This window comes from Mus caroli, chromosome 11 (assembly GCF_900094665.2).
Source record: "Mus caroli chromosome 11, CAROLI_EIJ_v1.1, whole genome shotgun sequence".
In the NCBI taxonomy this organism is placed as follows: domain Eukaryota; kingdom Metazoa; phylum Chordata; class Mammalia; order Rodentia; family Muridae; genus Mus; species Mus caroli.
In genome coordinates, this window is record NC_034580.1 from 6,166,855 (window position 1) to 6,187,240 (window position 20,386).

A 20,386-nucleotide genomic window follows, 5' to 3' on the forward strand; every position below is an offset into this window, starting at 1 on the left:
GTTGTGGGTAGCTGGCGAGTGTCAGCCGACCCTGCGCCCTAGCTACCCCGGTGCTTTTCTCCCCTATTTTCATTTGGTTACTCTTGGTACTACATATATTTTCCATTCTCTTGCTGTTTTCTTATATGTCTCATAAGCCTAAAATTTGTTTTATGTAGATAGAATATAATTGAAGTCTACCTTTAATCAGGGTATTTACTCTGTGTCTTTTGGTATAAATATTAATTCATTCATATTTAAGATAATTTCAGTATGGTTGTAGTTATTTAGCATATTGGTTTTTATTTTATGTATTTTAGGACTTTCTACCCCTCTTTGCCCCATTTGTTTATTACTGACTGGTCTATATTTATTTTTTGTAGTGACATTATTTTTCTGTTTTAAATCTTCATTTATATGTATTTTATTCATTTAAGCTGTTGCCAATACGATTTTGTATATCATAGAATTATAATCTGTTTTAAATTAATTCTAAGCTGACTTCAATCACAAAGAAAGTATTTGTAAGCCAACCTTACCCATTTTTTGATATTTTTGTGAAAATGGCATTTTTTTTTAAGTTCTTTTGAGACAGGGTTTCTCTGTGTAACCCTGGCTGTTCTAGAACTCACTTTGTAGACCAGGCTGATCTCGAACTCAGAAATTCTCCTGTCTCTGCCCCCACACGCCCCCAGTGCTGGGATTAAAGGCATGTGCCACCACACCTGGATGAAAATGGTATTCTTATATATTTATTGTATACTCATTTACACAGATTTATAGCTGCTTATGATTTTGCCTTTTAAGCTCTATAGAGAATGAAAAGTATATAAGGCAAATTACAAATTACTGGGTTTTTTTTTGTTTTTGTTTTTGTTTTTTTTTTAATCCATGTATTTTTGGGATTACATTTTGGGTTGCTTGTGTTTTGTTACTCAGTCATTGTTTCACTTCAACTTCAATTCAAGGTACCCTAAGATATTTCTTGAATGCCACCCATTTAGTAATGCATGTGTTTAGCTTTTGTTTGTTTATTTATAAACATCTAATTTACCTTCATTTTTAAAGGGCATTTTTGCCGAGTATAAAAATCAATTGACAGAAATACTTCTCCTATTTTGAATGTTTTCTTATTGCCTCTCACTTTCCTCTGAGGGACCTTTGGTTCCCAATACTGATAGGTCTCTTCCCATGCAACTTTCAGAGTTTTCTGAGGTGCTCAGCAGCTTGTTTGTAATGTATCTTAGTAGATGTTCAGTTTTCTGCTCCCAGGAACTCATTGAATACCTTTTGTACATTGTTGTTCCCTTATATTTTGGGATATTTCTGCTTTATAATTTTCCTTCTGTAAATCTAAACACACACACACACACACACACACACACACACATACACACACTGGTTCCTTTGAATCTCTGGACTCTGAATTCTTTTTTTCCATATTTATTTATTTATTTATTTTTGTCTCTCAGATCCAGAGACTTTCATGACTGCTCTAAAGTTCATTGATGATTTCCTGTGCTAGTTACATACACTGAGATTTTTTTCCCTCCCAATTCATTTATTGTATTTTCTGCCTCTAGAAAATTTCTTCCTTCCCTTCTCCCTTCCTCTCTCCTTCCTTCCCTCTCTCCCTCCCTCCCTCTCTCCCTCTCTTCATTCTATCTCATCCCCTCTTTCCTTCTGAACAGAGCAATCAAGGTTTTCTTGTCTGATACAGATCTTAATTTTCTGGAGTTGCTATAAAATTATTTAAACCTCCAGGTCTTAACTTCACTACAATCACCAGAAGTGGCTTTTTCCTCTGCAAAGTGAGCAAGAAAATCTGCTTTAAGCATTGATTGAGGACTTCCATCACACCTGCATATTGAATCTCAGCAACAACAACTATGTTATGCAACGTCTCAGTCATGCTCAGGAGGAGGAAGTGGTAGACAGGGTCTGAGAATCTGTGAATCATTATAGCTTTTGGTCATTACAACATCCTGAACTGACTTTTGTCACTTGAGCCCTTTATATTTAACAGCCAAGTGGATTTCCTGTTTAATAACGCTGTTCCTTTAGCTTTTCTTGTGAGCTTTATATATGTGTGTGTGTGTGTGTATCTATATCTATATCATCTATATCTATATCCATACATATATATGCATATATATGGAAATATATATATATGGAAACTGCATTAAGTTTAGTTTTAATGACACAACAGTGCACATTTTGTAGTAAATGGTCAAGTTTTGCCATACTACCGGAAGACACAGACCTGTGTATTACCCAGGTGAGGCTGAACAGTGATGGGCACTCTACAGGCTCCTCAGGGTCCCCTCAAGTCAGATGACTCACCTGAGGATGCTTTCATTACTTTAGGAGAAATGCATTTAAAACACAGTTAAACAAATATCCTCAAAATTTTTCATATAAGCAATGGAGTAGTTATATTTTCCAACCTTTTTTTTTCTCTGAGATTCATATGTAATACATATGCAATTTAACATAATTATAATATATCATAGTTTGTCTCTGTCTTATTGTTCCTATAATTTTTTCATAAAATGTGCATACCTGTGGGGCAGTGAGCTGTGCACAGACAGCCTGGTCCTCAATTGAGCACAGGCCTGGAATCCTGGTGACCCTAAGAGACAGAAGGTGTTCAGCCACCCCTCCTGGGCCCCTGGTTCCTGTGACAGCTACAGCCTCCCACAGTCCCCACTCCCACCCCCCCAGAGAGGTATGTGGTCATCAGTCACATGCCCCAAGCTCCTGGTATTATATCTAGACTCCTCCCCATAGTTACCTGGCAACAGCCAGGATGGCCCAGCCCACTATAAAAGGAGCTGTTTGCCCCCTCCTCACTTTCTTACCTCTTATTCTCTTGCTCTCTTACTTTCTTGCTTCTCTCTTACCCTCTCGTTCCTCCTCTTACCATTCCTTTCTCCTTTCTCTCCACATGTCCATGGCGGGCCTCTACTTCCCTACTCTCTCCTCGCTACCTTTCTACAATAAATGCCTTAAAACAATGGACTGCCTCTTCTCATTAGAACCCTCTGTGCTGGAGCAATGGAACAGGTTTCTCTCTAAAGAGCTGTGTCTAAACTCCCACCAGGAGGCCTCCCTATGCTCCAGCCACAGACACCACCAACCCAAGCTGCCTGCTGAGCAAGCTGCCTAGCTAGCCAAACTCTCTCTTCCCCACAGGAACCTGTCAGAGATCTCTCCTCTCTGCCCCTTTCCCTTCAGCCCCAGGGCCAGAGTCTGCCTGAGGGCTCTCACTCAGTTCTCAGCTCTTCCCTGACATACAGTGGTGTCTGGGATGACAGAGAGTGAGAACCTGTTGTCCCTGGCCTCCATGTGGCCCAGGGACTCCAGAACTGGCTCTTCCGTGGTACCCAGCAGCATCTGTAGTGCGGGAGAGTCAGAGCCTGACTCAGGCAGGTCCACAGGGACCCCAGACTGCGCCCTCCTCACCCTCAGAGTGGGATCCTGCGACTTCTCACAGTCCAATGCCCGCCCAACAAACTCCCTTTGTTGGGGTCCGTGCAGTCAAACTCCCTTTGTCTGCGTTGCCTAGTGGCCCTAGCTCCGAGCAGATGTGGAACCTGTTTTTGTCCCACAAATACCTGTTAAATGCTTTCAGTTTTTGCTGTTTTTATCTAAAGGCTTAAAATTTGAGGATTAATTTCTTTTAGGATATATTAATTACTTTTGTATGTAACAGTTATTTAAAGAAATATGACAGGAGTGTAAATGCTGTTATTAGAATAACACACAATACAAATGCATCTCCCTATAAATGTTTCACTGTAATAACACATCTATTTACAAATGATAATTACACATTCCTAACCTGGGGAATATTAGGAGAAATCTGTATAAATATATTACAAATGAAATGTGTGCTAAAAACTAATGCCACATGAAGTGTGAAAATAGGGGGCCTGAATTTAAAGGCACAGTGTTCAGGAAACAGAACCATTTCCATTTTTAGTATTAACATCTTATAAAAACCACAATTTCATTATTTAAATTACAAAGTTTTGGCCTAGAACATAATTTAAAACTCCATTTAGGTCTTTCACTGCTAATTAAGAAATTAGACCAAGACATGGTAAATCAAATTTGGTTTGAGATCATCTACGTTTGCCAGTTTTTACTGCAATCAATAAAATCCTCACATAAAACTCAATATGAGTAAAATTTATGTTCCTCAGTAGGTATGCCTTTAGAAGAATGTTAAGTCAGGATGCTAGAGAGACTGTTATTACAATCCCCTAAATATGCTGATTTAGTAAGCCACATCTCCTTTTGTAAGATATAGACTAGATGAACTCAGTTCTTAGAATAACTATTAAGGAAGGCTCTCTATTCTATAGGCATGGTGATGGATGACTCCTGTTGATAACTGCTTCAGGCTACACCTGTTTGTGGGAGTCCCTTCCTTCTGCACAAGCTGTATATCTTCCAAGGGCCAGGTCTCAAATAACTCACTGCTCAAAAAGATTGATGGAGGCAAAATAAAACATAAAATATATACTTCTAAATCATGGGGACCCAGCAGCTCAATGGAAATGGTTTTTGAAGACTGATGCCTTGGTTTCTAGAACAACCTAGTGTTGCTGGGTCTACACAGTGGGGTGGAAGTCACTTTTTAATGACAAAAGAATTTATCATCTTTTTATTATCAGACTTGATTCTTGGGTCGTTCCATGCATTCACTCTTTCTTACTTGATCCTTACTGCTAATTTGTAAGTAGACTTAAGTTGAGAGTGGTTATCTGACTTACACAAAACCTTAGTGTTTCTAACACAAAACTGTCTTTGTAGTCACAACACTTGTCATGAAGTCTCTTTGGATTATTTTTCTTTCTTTGAAATAGCTTTCCCTAGGCCTAGTAAACGAAGGTTTATTATGAGGTTATACTCTATCTATCTGTCTGTCTGTCTATCTATCTATCTATCTATCTATCTATCTATCTTTCTCCAAATCAATATGTAATACATATGTTAATGATGTGTAATACATATGGAAATATATGTATGTATGTATATATCAGCTTGCAGGAAAAAAAAAGTGGCCTCATTTCAAAATGATGACTTGCCATTTGTTAAGCTCAGATGACTAAGCTGAATCATACATTATTGAGTCAGTAGGCCTGGGAGGGGACCACATTATGTCCTTCTAACAAGCTCCCAGAAGGTGGTGTTTATCCACACACCTCCAGGTCTCATCCTGCTCTTCCTAAAATAACCAATTCTTCTTGTTCTAGTTGCTCTCTGCTACTTTTCAGCAGTACATTGCTAAGGTGAACTCAACTACATTCCATCCCAATTTGTATATGCCAATGCCCCAGTCCTAGTCCTGAATACAAAATGCTTAAAATAATTGATTATGGTTGCAGTTAAATGAAATCACAGGGATAGATGCTCATCCAATATAACCTGTGCTCTAGCAGGAGGTGATCGAGCCATGACATGCAAAAGAATGCAAGTAGAATTTAATAAAAGCAGAGGTCTAAGATACAGGGACAAAATACTATCTATATGACAAGGAGAGAAGTCTCATAGAAAAACATCCCTGTGGCATGACCATGTACTTCCTGCCTCTAAAACAGGCAGTGAGTGTCTGTGCCTTAAGCTGCCTAATTTGCTGTCATAGCCTGAGCTGCATAATGGACTGAGCAAGCTCCTGTCCTGCTTGTGTCTACTCAGGTCTCTGTTATCACCCATGATCACACTGGGAGGGCCCTGTTCTGATTTCACTGGTGACCAACTTGTCACCAGCTTCATAGGCAGCAGCTGTCCTTTTGTGGTAATAGTGACCTCTCTCTTTTAGAGGAAGGTTGTCTTTGGACTCTAATAGCTCGCATTTTAATTTTCCTCAGAATATAATTCCTCCTCAGTTTGCTCTCTTCATTACAGTCTTCCCATCCAGCTCTACACCTCAGCCACTCGTAGATGTTCGCATTTCCCTTTCCAGGTTTCCCACAGGCCCCTGTTTCAGCTTTTGCCATTGCTGAACAGAAATGTAACATCAGTTCAGAATGCTTTTCTTGTTGCCTCTACACCAACGGTTCTAACCTGTGGGTTGCAAGTCCCTTAGGGGAGGGTCACATATCAAATATCATGTATTTACATTACAATTCATAATAGCAAAATTGCAGTTATGCAGCAACAACAAAATAATTTTGTGGTGGAGGTGTTAACACAACATGAACAACTGTATTAAAGGGCTACAGTGGTACGAATGTTGAGAACCACTGCTCTACACAGTTTCATCGACATTCTACACATCTCCAAGGTACCTGTACCAGTCAATGTCCAAACTTATACTGCCTGCCCATGAATTATTTTCTCCTTTTTGTTTTTGGTGTGGTAGTATTCCATTGCTGTAGTCAGTGGACAAACAGTAATATCAGAGTTATTCATGAACCAACCATTCTCTTGCTCTCCATATCCAGTTTTCCCTGGGTCACCATTAGAACATTCTCTCCACTGCTTCTAGTCTTTCTTTAAATTATTTGATTTCATGATTCTCTCTTAAAGCAGTTTGATAACTTCTGTTCTCTTGGTTCCAAATTCTGTCCATAGACTACTAAGAAGATACAAAGCAGATCCTGGATCTTCTCCTTTCATATATGACTTTCCATTTCTTCAGCAGGACAAGCTGCCCTGGCACTCAGCATCCTTAGAACTGCTCATCTCCCTGCCTGCAAGCTCTGTCCTCTGCCTGCTCTGAGATTATCTTTGTGTGAGTTAATTGTCCATTCTGTAAAGTGGCTCCTACTCACCAGACCATCCAGAAACCTTTTAAGAAGATCTTGTGGTCCTCTCTTATCTCACCACACAGAGCAAGCCAAATTTAAGTCACTGTGCTTGCTTAATACCAATGCCATTGAAAGGCTGTTAACTGTGAGACAGAAAAGCTGGGAACCTTCTTATTTACTGCTCTTTTCACAGGTACTTCATACTGCTCTGTGGAATGCATGCTTCTTGATAACTGACCAGGTGAATGACTAGGCAGGGAAGAAGAAGAAGAAGAAGAAGAAGAAGAAGAAGAAGAAGAAGAAGAAGAAGAAGAAGAAGAAGAAGAAGAAGAAGAAGCAGAAGAAAGAGAGAGAGAGAAAGAGAGAGAGAGAAGAAAAGAAAAGAATAGAAAAGAAAAGAAAAGAAAAGAAAAGAAAAGAAAAGAAAAGAAAAGAAAAGAAAAGAAAAGAATAGGTAGCTGTGACCACATGGCCTCTCCTTGCTCACATTAGGGTTTCGGAATGAACGACTTGCATGACGTCAGAGGCCCAATCACTATGGCTACAGTCTATCAAAAATGCAGTTTTAAATGAAGGTTAAAGTCACCTGAGTATATTCTTACATCCAGTTTTCACAGACTTTCATTCTGGGTACTTGCCTTCCCTCCACCTCTCCTTCATTTTTCCCTACCCCCTCTAACCCGACTCTTGTCCTCCCACCCCCTCACACCTCTGTTTCTCTAAAACATGATTCACTATGTTGGCTGGGTTGGCCTTCAACTCCAGATCCTCCTGACTCAGTTTCTTGAGTGCTAAGGTTAGAGCTGTGGGTACCACCACACCCTGTGGCATTTATTGTTTTGAATGCCACCTCAGCTCCCTCTGATTTAAATGGTCTGTGGTCAGTATTAAAAATAGTTTTCTGGCACTGGTTTCCGTGTGAAAGACCACAAAGCTAATGTTGAGTAAAGCTGGGGTGAATGGCTAGCTTTTCTATTCAAGCAATTGCCTTGGCTTTTCCCTTCTTCTTTTTCTTCTTTTTTTTTCTTCTTTCTGTCCTTTGTATGAAGCCTCATCCCTTCATTGAGACCTGAGATCACATTTAAATTTTTAGCTCAATGGCTTGTCAGGAGTGTTTTACATAAAATCCCTTTCCTTTTTTTTCTCCAGCAATGTAATCCTCTGTATTTCCTTCCTAATTGCTACCACTTCTACAGATGGAAAGCAATTTTGGCAGTGATTAATTTGAAGGGTCTGCAACCTCTCCTTTGCTTTTTAAGACAATCCTGTTTGCACAGCCTGTCCCAGGAAGGTCTGCTGTAATCTACTGTCTCTTCAAAGAGCTGCTCCAAATTCTTTGTGTGTCTCTCAGGCTTCACCATGGTGTTAAATCCACAGGACTGTCTTTTCTTCTTTGTCCACATTTCCTTGAACTTCAAAACTCTCCATCCCTGCAAGCAAGGTGGGGAGGGAACATGGATGCTGCCAATTATACATGCCAAAGAAGGTTTGTTTTCCAAGTTAGTTAAAACCAGCAGAGAGCTAGCAGCAGGGTGCTCTGCAGTAAAGAGGCTGCCAAAATAAAATGGAATTGAAATAGACTTGGGCAGGATAATCACTGGTGGCAGGTGCCAGGAAGCAGGGACTTCTATCAGGGGCAGTGGGAAGTAGAAAGGAGTGTGAGGCTGTAATTCTTGTCACCATGCAGATCAGAGCTGCCACAAAAAGCTCCCGGGGCTGGTGATGAATAGTTCCAATCCTCATTTTCCGAGTTGGAATATCATCTTTGTGTGAAATATTTGACAAGGGTGTGCTTCACTCATCGTTAAGTGTAGCCATTGCCTCAAAGTAATGGTTGGGCATCTTGGATAATTCAGGATGTGACTAGCTTGAGGCAACCTTTCCTGACATCTCTCTCTACAGCATGCTGTGATGAACAAGTCCACCAGGGTTTCATCAATTTCTTCTCTAACTTTAACATCGTTGCTGGAGCCACAATGAACAGGCCACCTGACCTGGCTTCCAGTGTAGTACTTGTGAATAGAAATACTTTAGATTTTAGAGTTTTTAAATAAACATAAAAGGAAGTCATGGGGATGAGATCCCAAGTCTAACCACAAAATTCATTGATGTTTCAGCACATATGTATATAGCCTAGGAGTAATTTTATGTAATATTTGAATATATTTGTTCACGAATTAAAATTTTATATTGTATCATTTTCCACATGTAGTTGGGGCACACCAGTTCTCCATGTGAAAGCAGTGCAGATTTTGGAGTTTTGCAGCTTACTCCATCTTCTTTATAGCTCTCTAAATCTCATCTTCTCCCTAGTAAACAGAAGTGCCCAGGGATGTTGTAAGCAGCCGCATTTATCTCTTTAGACCACAGTGGAAAAACATGACTTTGTTTTGTCAAATATTTAGCCTTTTTATTTCCTCATACTCTAAAAAAATTTACTCTGAAATGGAGCCTGTTTCTGACTTGAAGGCATCTTTTCTTGATTGTGTCTTCGAAATGAAGCCCCTATTACTGACTTGAAGGCATCTTCTCTTGTGTTCTTGAAATGGAGTCTCTAATACTGACTTGAAGGCATCTTGTATTGTGGTTTTGAGATGGAGGCCCCATTACTGACATGAAGGCATCTTCTGTTGTGTTCTTGAGGTGGAGCCCCCATTACTGACTTGAAGGCATCTTGTATTGTGGTTTTGAGATGGAGCCCCCATTACTGACATGAAGGCATCATCTGTTATGTTCTTGAGGTGGAGCCCCCATTACTGACATGAAGGCATCTTCTGTTGTGTTCTTGAGGTGGAGACCCTGTTACTGATTTGAAGATTGTGTTCTTCACCCTCACTCAAGTCCTGCATGGCTCAGCATTTCCAACTCTGTTCTCACCCGAATGCAAAATGCCGATCCACCATGCTTGCAAAGTGAAATTTGCGGAGGCCAACTTTAAAAGCTCTTGACGCATGGCCCTTGAATAAAGTACCTTGCTACTTATAGTACATTGCTCACATAAAAGGTTCAAACAGTCATAGTATGACACAATGCATAAATTCTGTAAGCAAGATTGACAGTTCAGAGAATGGATAGTCAAAGGAACCAGGAGAAGTGGTGATGTATTATTTATGTAGCTAGGAATGAGCTTAGGAGAAAGGGGAACTTTGGCTGAGGAAGGTGATAGATAAGAATGCTAAATCCTTCTTTGATGAATGTCTATTCATTCTTCAGACTTCAGACTATTTCACTGTGGTGGAGAATGTCCTGAAAAGTGAGGATAAGATGAAGTCAGTGCCCATCAAGACAAAGATGTATGGTTGTGGTGGGAAAAGCAAGGGGGTGAACAGAGTGCAGACTAAAGAGAGGATTTAAAAGCAGAGAGAGTTTTAGTTTTATTTTGGTTATATTTATTGACTATCATGTGTCTCAGATGCTTCCTCAAGGGGTCCTGTTTGAATTAGCAGAAAAAAATTATTTTAAAATTTATTTAAAGAATTATTATTTATTTAAATAAATAATTAAAATTTATTTAGCTACTTTCAGAAATTCAGAGGGTATACAGTGGGACACATGTATTATTCATCTACAGTTCACACTGCCTCCTACATGCGATTAGAATTGGGGCTTGCAACAAAGACATGTGGAAATCATGTCTGGGCTACAGCAAAGGCACCCAGTACCATTACCATAACAATTAGTTAAAATCACAAAGGAAGCACAGGTTCAAAATCCTAAAGTGGCAGCATGTATCTTTGTATGTATATGGCAGTATATGGTATATATCTTTGGTCTCATGAAGGTTGAGCTGTTGTCTGTTCAAAGTGAGCTAAATCAGAAGGATTTTTAAGTTTTTAAATTAATAATAATAATAAAAATAGTGGTTTGGGTAAGTGATAACCTTGCTCCATGGTGAACTCCTAATCCAGTACTTGACCCGTCCAGCAGGTCCAGTTATTCGAGGGTCTTGAGGGGACCTTCTCCTAAGAACCAAATGGGGGGATAGAGAGAGACAAGGACCAAGTGCAAGAACGACAAGGAAACATTCTGAGTGGCATCAAGGTCCCACTGTATTAGCCAGGCCCAAGGTTTAAATGCACAAGCAAAAGGAGAAGTACATCTCAGCAGGAGGAATGGGGCAGCTGGAATTTTTCTTTTGGCGACTACATGGGGAAGCAGGAACTTGGCGATATCAGGGTACATCTTGAGGTCAGGACAGCCGGCGCTGACTTAGGGCTGAAACAATCTGTGGTTGTTCTCGGAGTGGTGGCTTGCTTTTGACACCCTTTACTCCTCGTGAGGGTGGGGGAGGAGAGGCCCAATTCAGAGATCAGGGCAATTGTGTTGTCTTAATAGCTCCCAACAAGTACTTTTTGCATTTTGGCTTCAAAGAATGAAATCAGTGACACAGCAGCTATTGAGGCTCTGAGATGTCAGTGGCAGGACACAGAGAAGACTGCTCCGTGAAAACCTAGTGATTTTTATTTTTAGATTTTAAGAAAAATGGCATTATAAAAGCAATATGGTCATTAACAAGATGAGCAGACAAAGTTTTATTAAAGTTTGCCAAGACAATGTTTTGAAATCACCCATGAAATTATTTAGATTAAATGCAGCCTCCCCATAGACTCTGTTTCAAAGAAGTAAATATCACTAACTCATTTTGAAAAATATAATTAGCCAAAGTTAAAGATCAAATTTACATATCTATATCACAATATTTATGAAATAATTATATTTTGAGATTTATGCTGAGTTAGTAGCTATATAAGGACCACAGAAATATTGTCCTGGTTTTGGCTTTTCTTTCGATTCTGGTTTTGGATTTCTATTTTCCATCTTCTCCTCTATTGTTTCCTAAGAAGAAGACACTTGATTTTGTTGTTTTAGTTAAATGGAAAATAGAAGTTGTAAGTTTAAGACAATTTAACCATGATTTGGGCAACCTTCTCATGATTAAAAGTATTTTTTTCAATTCTCCTGATTTTTAATTTTTTTAATTAGGTATTTTCTTCATTTACATTTCCAATGCTTTCCCAAAAGTCCCCCATACCCTCCCCCACACTCCCCTAACCACCTACTCCCACTTGGCCCTGGCATTCCCCTGTACTGAGGCATATAAAGTTTGCAAGACCAATGGGCCTCTCCACTGATGGCCGACTAGGCCATCTTCTGATACTTATGCAGCTAGAGACACGAGCTCCGGGGGGTACTGGTTAGTTAATATTGTTGTTCCACCTATAGGGTTGCAGATTCCCCCAGCTCCTTGGGTACTTTTTCTAGCTCCTCCATTGGGGGCCCTGTGATCCATCCAATAGCTGACTGTGAGCATCCACTTCTGTGTTTTCAAGGCCCCGGCATAGCCTCACAAGAGACAGCTATATCAGGGTCCTTTCAGCAAAATCTTGCTAATGTATGCAATGGTGTCAGCATTTGGAGGCTGATTATGGGATGGATCCTCTGGTATGGCAGTCTCTAGATGGTCTATCCTTTCGTCTCAGCTCCAAACTTTGTCTCAGTAACTCTTTCCATGGGTGTTTTGTTCTCAATTCTAAGAAGGGGCAAAGTGTCCACACTTTGGTCTTCGTTCTTCTTGAGTTTCATGTGTTTTGCAAATTGTATATTGTACCTTGGGTATTCTAAGTTTCTGGGCTAATATCCACATATCAGTGAGTACATATCATATGAGTTCTTTTGTGATTGGGTTAGCTCACTCAGGATGATGCCCTCCAGGTCCATCCATTTGCCTAGGAATTTCATAAATTCATTCTTTTTTTGTTTTGTTTTGTTTTGTTTTGTTGTTGTTGTTGTTGTTTGAGACAGGGTTTCTCTGTATAGCCCTGGCTGTCCTGGAACTCATTTTGTAGACCAGGTTGGCCTCGAACACAGAAATCCACCTGCCTCTGCCTCCCGAGTGCTGGGATTAAAGACAAGTGCCACCATGCCCGGCTAAATTCATTCTTTTTAATAGCTGAGTAGTAGTCCATTGTGTAAATGTACCACATTTTCTGTATCCATTCCTCTGTTGAGAGACATCTGGGTTCTTTCCAGCTTCTGGCTATTATAAATAAGGCTGCTATGAACATAGTGGAGCATGTGTCATTCCTACTGGTTGGAACTTCTCCTTGATATATGCCCAGGAGAGGTATTGCAGGATTCTCTGGTAGTACTATGTCCAATTTTTTGAGGAACCGCCAGACTGATTTCCAGAGTGGTTGTACAAGCTTGCAATCCCACCAACAATGTAGGAGTGTTCCTCTTTCTCCACATCCTCAAAAAGTATTTTTAAAGCCGAACAAAGACTGAAGACTAACCCATCTGTAGTTGTCCAGCAGCCATGCATGAACTGGATTACCTGGAAGTGGAGCTGGAAATGAAAAGGACAGAAAAGGATGAAGTCAAGACAAAAATTTCTGCTCAAGGCTCAAAGTTTAATAATCAGCACTGTGTTTATATAGGGAGAGCCCACAGACCCATCCTTTGTTTCACCTGGATTGAGTTGCAAAACAAGCTCATCGGGCAGTCTACTCCTGTAAGAAATTGACTCCACCTGGGTCTTTCTGGTCCAACAGTGGCAAACAGTTAAGGTCTATTTAGCCTGCTCAAGGCTGGGGGAAGGGCATACCCATCAAATAAATTAAAGAACTGAGGGACTGTTACTTGCCACAATGAGAAAAGAGATCAGATAAGCCACACTGGAATTCAGGCATGTTGACATGCTTTAGGTCATGTCTATATGAGACATTTACAGAATTCAAATCCATCTTAAAAGTAGCTAGTTATTTTATTAAAACATATTCCTCAAGGAAACACATCTGACTGAGGTTTCCCTGAGCTCACTAGATTCATCCCACAGAGTTGATGAGCATAATCCAGGCACTTATGCCTTTTCATATCTATCATGTAGAAACCCAAGTTTATGACAAGTTTGCTGAAGAGAAAAACACTCATATTTCCCTGAGCAGCTTGGTCCATCTCTGTTATGTGTCATAAGATTCCTTCAGGTACTCCAGCAGTATTCCTGCTTTTCTCCCCTTCCTAAGCTGTCAACAGACATCCCTGTTGACATTGGCTGCATTATGGAGAAATACCTATGACCTGCCAGGGCCTGTGTTCTACTATGTTGCTTCATTTGTATCTGTGACTGAAAGGTCCTCTGAGAGCCTTATTTACATCCTCAATGTAAAGACCTACAGTAGAATTAAATAGAAATAAAGGCTATATTTTATTTCTTAAATTTTAATTTATTTTATAACTTTATCTAACTCATATTCAATTACAAATATATGAAATACTGAACGGCATGATGCTTCTGGAAGTGCTGAGAATTGAACTGAGGGATTTTCATGGTCTCAAAAATGTTCTCTGTAACTGAACTACATTATCAACCTTCCTACTATGCTTGACACAAAGTCTTTGCCTATGACCTCAAACTCATGGTCCTTCTGCCTTAGCTTCCAGAGCTCTGTATTATAGGCCTTAGCTCCCACCTCCAGCTTTTACTATGAGATTCTGAATATCCATCTCTAGGAGAAGCTCTGTAGTTAAATGAACTGAGAATTATCTTGTTTGTATCTCATAAAGTGTTCTTCATTTTTGAACATGAATATCATTTTCACAAAAAATGATTGTAGATAACAACATGAATGTTCAGTTTTGAAATAATACAGAACATGGTGAAGAAGAAATGGAAGTAGCCACAATCTTGGCACACAAATATCAGCCTGCATGTAGGGTAAAGTGGAGCCAGATATGAAGAACCTCTACTGTGTGAAGTAGTATATAGAGATGTAATAATTTGACAAAAGACAATGTTTCCCTGAAAGTAACCACATTAAAATTTTACGTTTTTCTTATTTAGTCTTTAATAGATTTTTTTTATTCTACATGTGCTATTTTGTGACATTTCATACTATATGAGTTTTTCTGTAGGCACATGTCTTGATGCCCCTTGTCTTGGTTAATGTGCTGCTGATGCTGTGAGCCATGTATACTCTGATGCTGCGAGCCACGTATACTCTGATGCTGCAGGGCTGTGTCCCTTTCCATCCTTAGAATGGAATTCTCTTCTATGTCTCTGTGCAAACATTGTCTTTCAAATGGTAATATAATTCTATTTCAATTGTTCTTATTCATTTATAGACTTGAATAATATTCTCTGTATGGTAATTGTTAAGAGAGTAATGCATCCCACTGTTGTACATTTTAAGTGTACTGATCCAAATCCATACGTCTCTTCAGACTGCAATCTGTAAGTACTTACTCAATGTCACATGGGAAAAATGCTCCACTTGCTATCATGTGGAGTCCAGACATATCGAAAGGTTTGTGTAAAATTACCTTCTAGCATTACAGATAGGATGACTGTGAAAGGTCAATGGATTTGGAATTTGGCTTTGGAGGGCCCCTCCTCATTTTGCATAAATCAATATCCACAAACTGAAAAACATGTGAAGCCTTAAATATTTATTTTTAGTCCCACACATTGAGGGTAAGAAGTGCTTAGACTACAGTGTGACCTGTCCTATTAGTCCCATGTGTTAGACAGTAAGCTGTTTCCAGTTTCCTGCTGATGTTCCAGGTAAGTTCTAGTAAACCTCCGCACTCAGCACAGCCAATGGACCTACCGTTTTGAATTAACATAGCTCTGGAATTGGAAATAAATTCAAGGAGAGCTATATTTCCTTTATAGACGTTATTTTCCAGATCTGTCCTTTCACCAGGAATAACTAGACCCTTTCTCTTGAGTACTCAGTAACATTGGGTGTTAACATTGTTTGCAATCTTTGTCATGTAGATGAATTGAGGAGCCAAATTACTGCCTTCTCTTATAATATATATCAATTGACTATTTTAAAATTTCCATGAACTGCATAATCAGGCACTTTATGAGTATTTTGTTTTGAGCACTTCATTTTATTAACATGAAAGTATTAAACTGGCAACACTTCCATCCTAAATCTTCCAGAGTGTCCGTGTTGTAGGTAATGTGGACATCATACAAAAAGTTCACATTTTCAGCTCAGTGCTCCACCAGGTGCTTGTATTTGAAGAGTTACAGTCATCTCTTTACTGCTAGGGAAAAAAAAATCTTTGGACATTTTCCCTAAGCAATTTGATGGTCTGAGTAAATGGAAATACATAATTGTAGATGTAACTGGAGTCCTTGAATATAATTGCACTCATAAGTCAAATAAGACAATTCATAACAATTTGGTCCAGCATTTTAATTTTGTCTATTAAATTATTCATATGAATGCTTTTATAAGTTTAGCCATGAATATTTGAATGGTGGCTGATTCATAACTATAATGTATCTTAGCCTTTTATTTTTCCCATTTATATCCAATTAACTTATATGGAAAAGTGGAGCTATTTTTCTTGATAGGAGACACACCTTTCTTATATCGACTTACTGAGGCTGTCTGATGAACATTTACTGTAACTGGAGGTCAATATTGTACCTGGTTTTGATGGTTTTGTTAATATCCTAATAAACTTCATTATGTGGAGAGAGAAATTATTTTAAATCTGTCTGTGTAATTGAGGAGATAACATTCAGAGGGATTATGATGATTTTCAAAAGTCACACAGTATGAGTGAGGACTCACATCCAGGTTTTTGAAGGCTGGCTTTATCCCACCCGACTACGGTGATCACAAGGCTCATCAGTGACCAAGGTCACTGGCAACATGGACCGTATTTCCCTGTATTTCTCCATCTCTTCATCCACACTCATCCCATGCCCAGGACAAACTTTCTGATTAGACATTTGATGAGTTCTTTCTTTGTATTTAAATGACAAATTATGTTGCCTATTGCACACACGTATGGGAAGGTGCATAATTTATGAGTGTGGGTGGTCAGATGTGATGTCAAAAGATGACATAAAGGTATGTTTGTGGGTGTGACTTCTGATGACCATGGGAGTGATAAAAATTGTCATAGGACCTGCCTGGAGCCCCTCAGTGCCTCCTGAAACAAAGCAGAACAAGCCATTCATCTAACAGAGCTACTTTGTCAAAAGCCAGCAAAATCCTCAAGCCATTACCTTAAACATTGCATTTAGAAATTCAGAAAGCATACAACCTAATGTCCTCTCAGATCTTTGATCTCCAGTTGGTTCATGTATGTAGCTGTCCTAGTGCAACTGCTTGTAATACTGAACGTAGGTGTTGTGCAGCCTCACAGAAGTGAAAGTGTCACGCTTAGTTTAGTCCTTTTCTAGCAGTAATGCGTCTGTATTGGCTGAGGTGAGTGCTTTATGAGAGCCACATCTGGGCCACCATTGATAATGCATTAAATATTACCACAGCCAGCCTCAGCAGCAGGGAAGTCAGAATGAGCACATTCATTTGTCTGAGCTTCAGATGGCTTTCTGAAGTGATGCCAGGGAATTGGCATTTTTAAAGTTTCCAGATAAATCTGTTGTTTAGCCTCATTTAAAATCTAGTGCTTGGGGCTCTGTGCTTTCAAGCCTGCTTGAACAGTATGATGTGTAAGACTAACCAGAGAACACTGTTGGGAGGCATCTCCAGTCCTGGGTAGAGAGCTGTCCTGGCCTTTCTTTCTGACCACTGTTAACTTCCTATTCTGCTACATGCTACAAGGACACCCTGTGTTCTGCTATCCCAGACTGATTTAGAACACAGTGCATACTAGCTGCATCTCCTGCTTTGACTGTCTGCTTAAAGACTGTCTGAACTTTCTCCTTCCTACACAGAAAGGTTTTCCTATCTGGATCATAGTACTATGTTCCATTGTGTCACATTATTTCTTTTCATGTTTATCCCAACCCATCTGGTATGTGTTTCTTTTGGGGGGGAGTGGAACCAAATAACCCAATACCTGCCATATCATCATTTAATACCCCAGACATATAAAGAAATGATACAGATATGCAGTTTCACACCACCATGCATCAGCAGTGCTGGTCTTCTGAAGCTGGTCTCCCACAAATAATTGCTCCTTCAAAAGTGGTTTCTGTTTTATTTTACTGTAGAGCTAATTTGCCTTTTACTTTGCTGATTGTGAACAGGACAACCAGTTCCTACAGCTGTTCTCTGATGTCACTACTTTTATTACAAAATGCTTCACACTGGGTTTGTTTTGCTTGAAGAACCTTAGGCATTGGGAACAATTGCTCATGGGGGTGACTGAGCCAGTCCATTCATCACACAAGACCAGGTTGAAGCCTCAGCCCTAGGCTTGCCTTTGTTTTTATCAATGGCAGTCTTGTCAGGAAGCTGTGGCCCACTTCCCTGGGACAAGTATACAGAGAACATATGGATGACTACAGATGTTCTCCATTGAGAAATACTTGTAGAACCACACATAACTGGTCCACAGCTTACATCTTCCTTTCGAATTCTATGTGCCATCTTATACTGTCCTGGAAGCTGTCCACAAAGGAAGGTGGGAGGGGAAGGATTAATGAGGGCATGGAACTTTTGGCATCTGTCCCTGGATGGAGAGAAGCTCTCTTCCCTGTAGGTTAAGGTGGAAGGAACAGGAGGAGCTGTGGCAGGTGGCAGGAAGGAAAACAGGTGACATGGTCCTTTCTGATATCCCACACATTCTCACAATCCACAGCTTTCCCAGGAAAGACTCAACGTAATGGCAGAAGAGAAGAACAGGAGGGATGAGGAGGAAAACGGGTGCATCTGAGAGAGCATCTCTTCAGTATTCCTCTCCTCAGCCAGCTCAGTCAGAGGGGTGGGACTCACAGAACCCCTGACTTCTGTCTTTGGTGTTTCAGAATTCACTTATGCTTCAAGCTTCATTTCAACTAATAAACACACCAGAGGAGGTCTATTCTCACTGGCCTCATTCAGAAGCAATGTCACAGGGAACCCAGCACTACTTTGTCCCTATGTTTAGTGTCCCTAGTCATAGTACCGTGACCAGAAGAGGGATCTGGAAAGCCCAGAAGTGGTTGTCTGGATAGAGAAGTTATCCTTTAGAAGTATGGTCCAGGGTCCCTACAGAATAATTGGAGATATTCATCAGAACCAAGTACGAGTAGGAACTCCATCCATCTGCATGCTGCTCACTTTGTCTATCTTTCATCCCCTACAGATGTCTCTCCCCTGAGCACTCCACCAGTAGGGGCCCTGCCTGAGCCGATAGGTGGCTGCCAGCTACTTCTGGGACAAGCAGTGGCACTCCTGAGGAAGCGGCTACTGCATACACTTCGAGCCTGGAAAAGCACCACCTCAGATTTGTTGCTGCCTGTGCTCTTTGTGGCCTTGGCCATGGGCTTGTTCATGGTGCAGCCTTTGGCCATCACGTACCCTCCACTCAGACTTACACTTGGCCATTATGAGACTGCAGAAACTTACTTCTTCAGGTAAGAAACGTTGTTTGTTTTTTGTTTTTCTATTGAATACAAGCTACTTTATGGTTGTGTTGTTGCAGAAGCCCAAGTTGATGATGTCATACAGCAACGACATCAATTTATTTATTTTTCTAATATCAGGTAAGAATTCTCATATAAGTAGAGGACTTGCCTTGCTTGGTTAAGGCTCTGGCTTTGGTTCCTAGCCCCTCCCCACTAATATGAACACTATTATTGTTTCTGAGGCCAGAGCACAAGTATAACCTGAGAGTTTCTTTAGAGGATTGACTTACAGCAGCTTATAGACAGGACTGGTCCTGACCAATGAATCACTGGCTCCTTCTCACACAGGTGAGGCTTTTGGTAGGGGGTCCAAGAGGAAAGTTACTGGGCCACCTGTGCTCCACTCAGAGAAATGGGAATGAAAGTGTTTTCATGATTTATTTCTCAGTATGTTTGCCATTGGTATATAGGATGGCTACTGACTTTTGTATGTCAGTCCTAGGTGTGCCTATCACTTGCCAAAAGTACTTATCAGCTCTAAGAGTTTCCTGGGTGACTCCTCAGGGTCTCTTACATACTGAGTCATATTATCTGCATATTAAGGTTACTTTGACTTTTTCCTTTTATAATTGTATTTCTTATAGTTCCTGTTTTAGTCAGGGTTTCTATTCCTACACAAACATCATGACCAAGAAGCAAGTTGGGGAGGAAAGGGTTTATTCGGCACCTTACACTTTCCACATTGCTGTTCATCACCAAGGAAGTCAGGACTGGAACTCAAGCAGGTCAGGAAGCAGGAGCTGATGCAGAGGCCATGGAGGGATGTTCTTTACTGGCTTGCTTCCCCTGGCTTGCTCAGCCTGCTCTCTTATAGAACCAAGACTACCAGCCCAGACATGGTCCTGCTTGTGGACGTTGTACATCGTGGTGCGGAGCCTAGTGCGCACCACGATGTACAACGTCCACAAGCAGAATGCTCTGAAGCAATGCTAGTCAATTCCTAGGCCATTGTGTATTCCTGTGTTTGGGTGTGACTTGGCCTAAGTAATTACTATGCTGCTTGTGGACGTTGTACATCGTGGTGCGGAGCCTAGTGCGCACCACGATGTACAACGTCCACAAGCAGGCTTCAAGGATTTTCTTTTTCTTTTTTTCCTTTTTCTTTTCTTTTTTTTTTTTTTTTTTTTTTTTTGGTTTTTCGAGACAGGGTTTCTCTATATAGCCCTGGCTGTCCTGGAACTCACTTTGTAGACCAGGCTGGCCTCAAACTCAGAAATCCGCCTGCCTCTGCCTCCCGAGTGCTGGGATTAAAGGAGTGCACCACCAC

General features: G+C 40.4%; 1 protein-coding gene across 1 annotated transcript in view; it reads left to right on the plus strand.

Annotated features, from left to right (window-relative positions):
* Window positions 1–20,386, plus strand: part of Abca13 (ATP binding cassette subfamily A member 13) — a 471,059-nt gene that overhangs the window by 281,674 nt on the left and 168,999 nt on the right. The window contains exon 43 of the mRNA XM_021177120.1: window positions 18,798–19,068. Coding sequence (XP_021032779.1) covers window positions 18,798–19,068 — 271 coding nt within the window. The remainder of the gene's footprint in view (window positions 1–18,797; window positions 19,069–20,386) is intronic.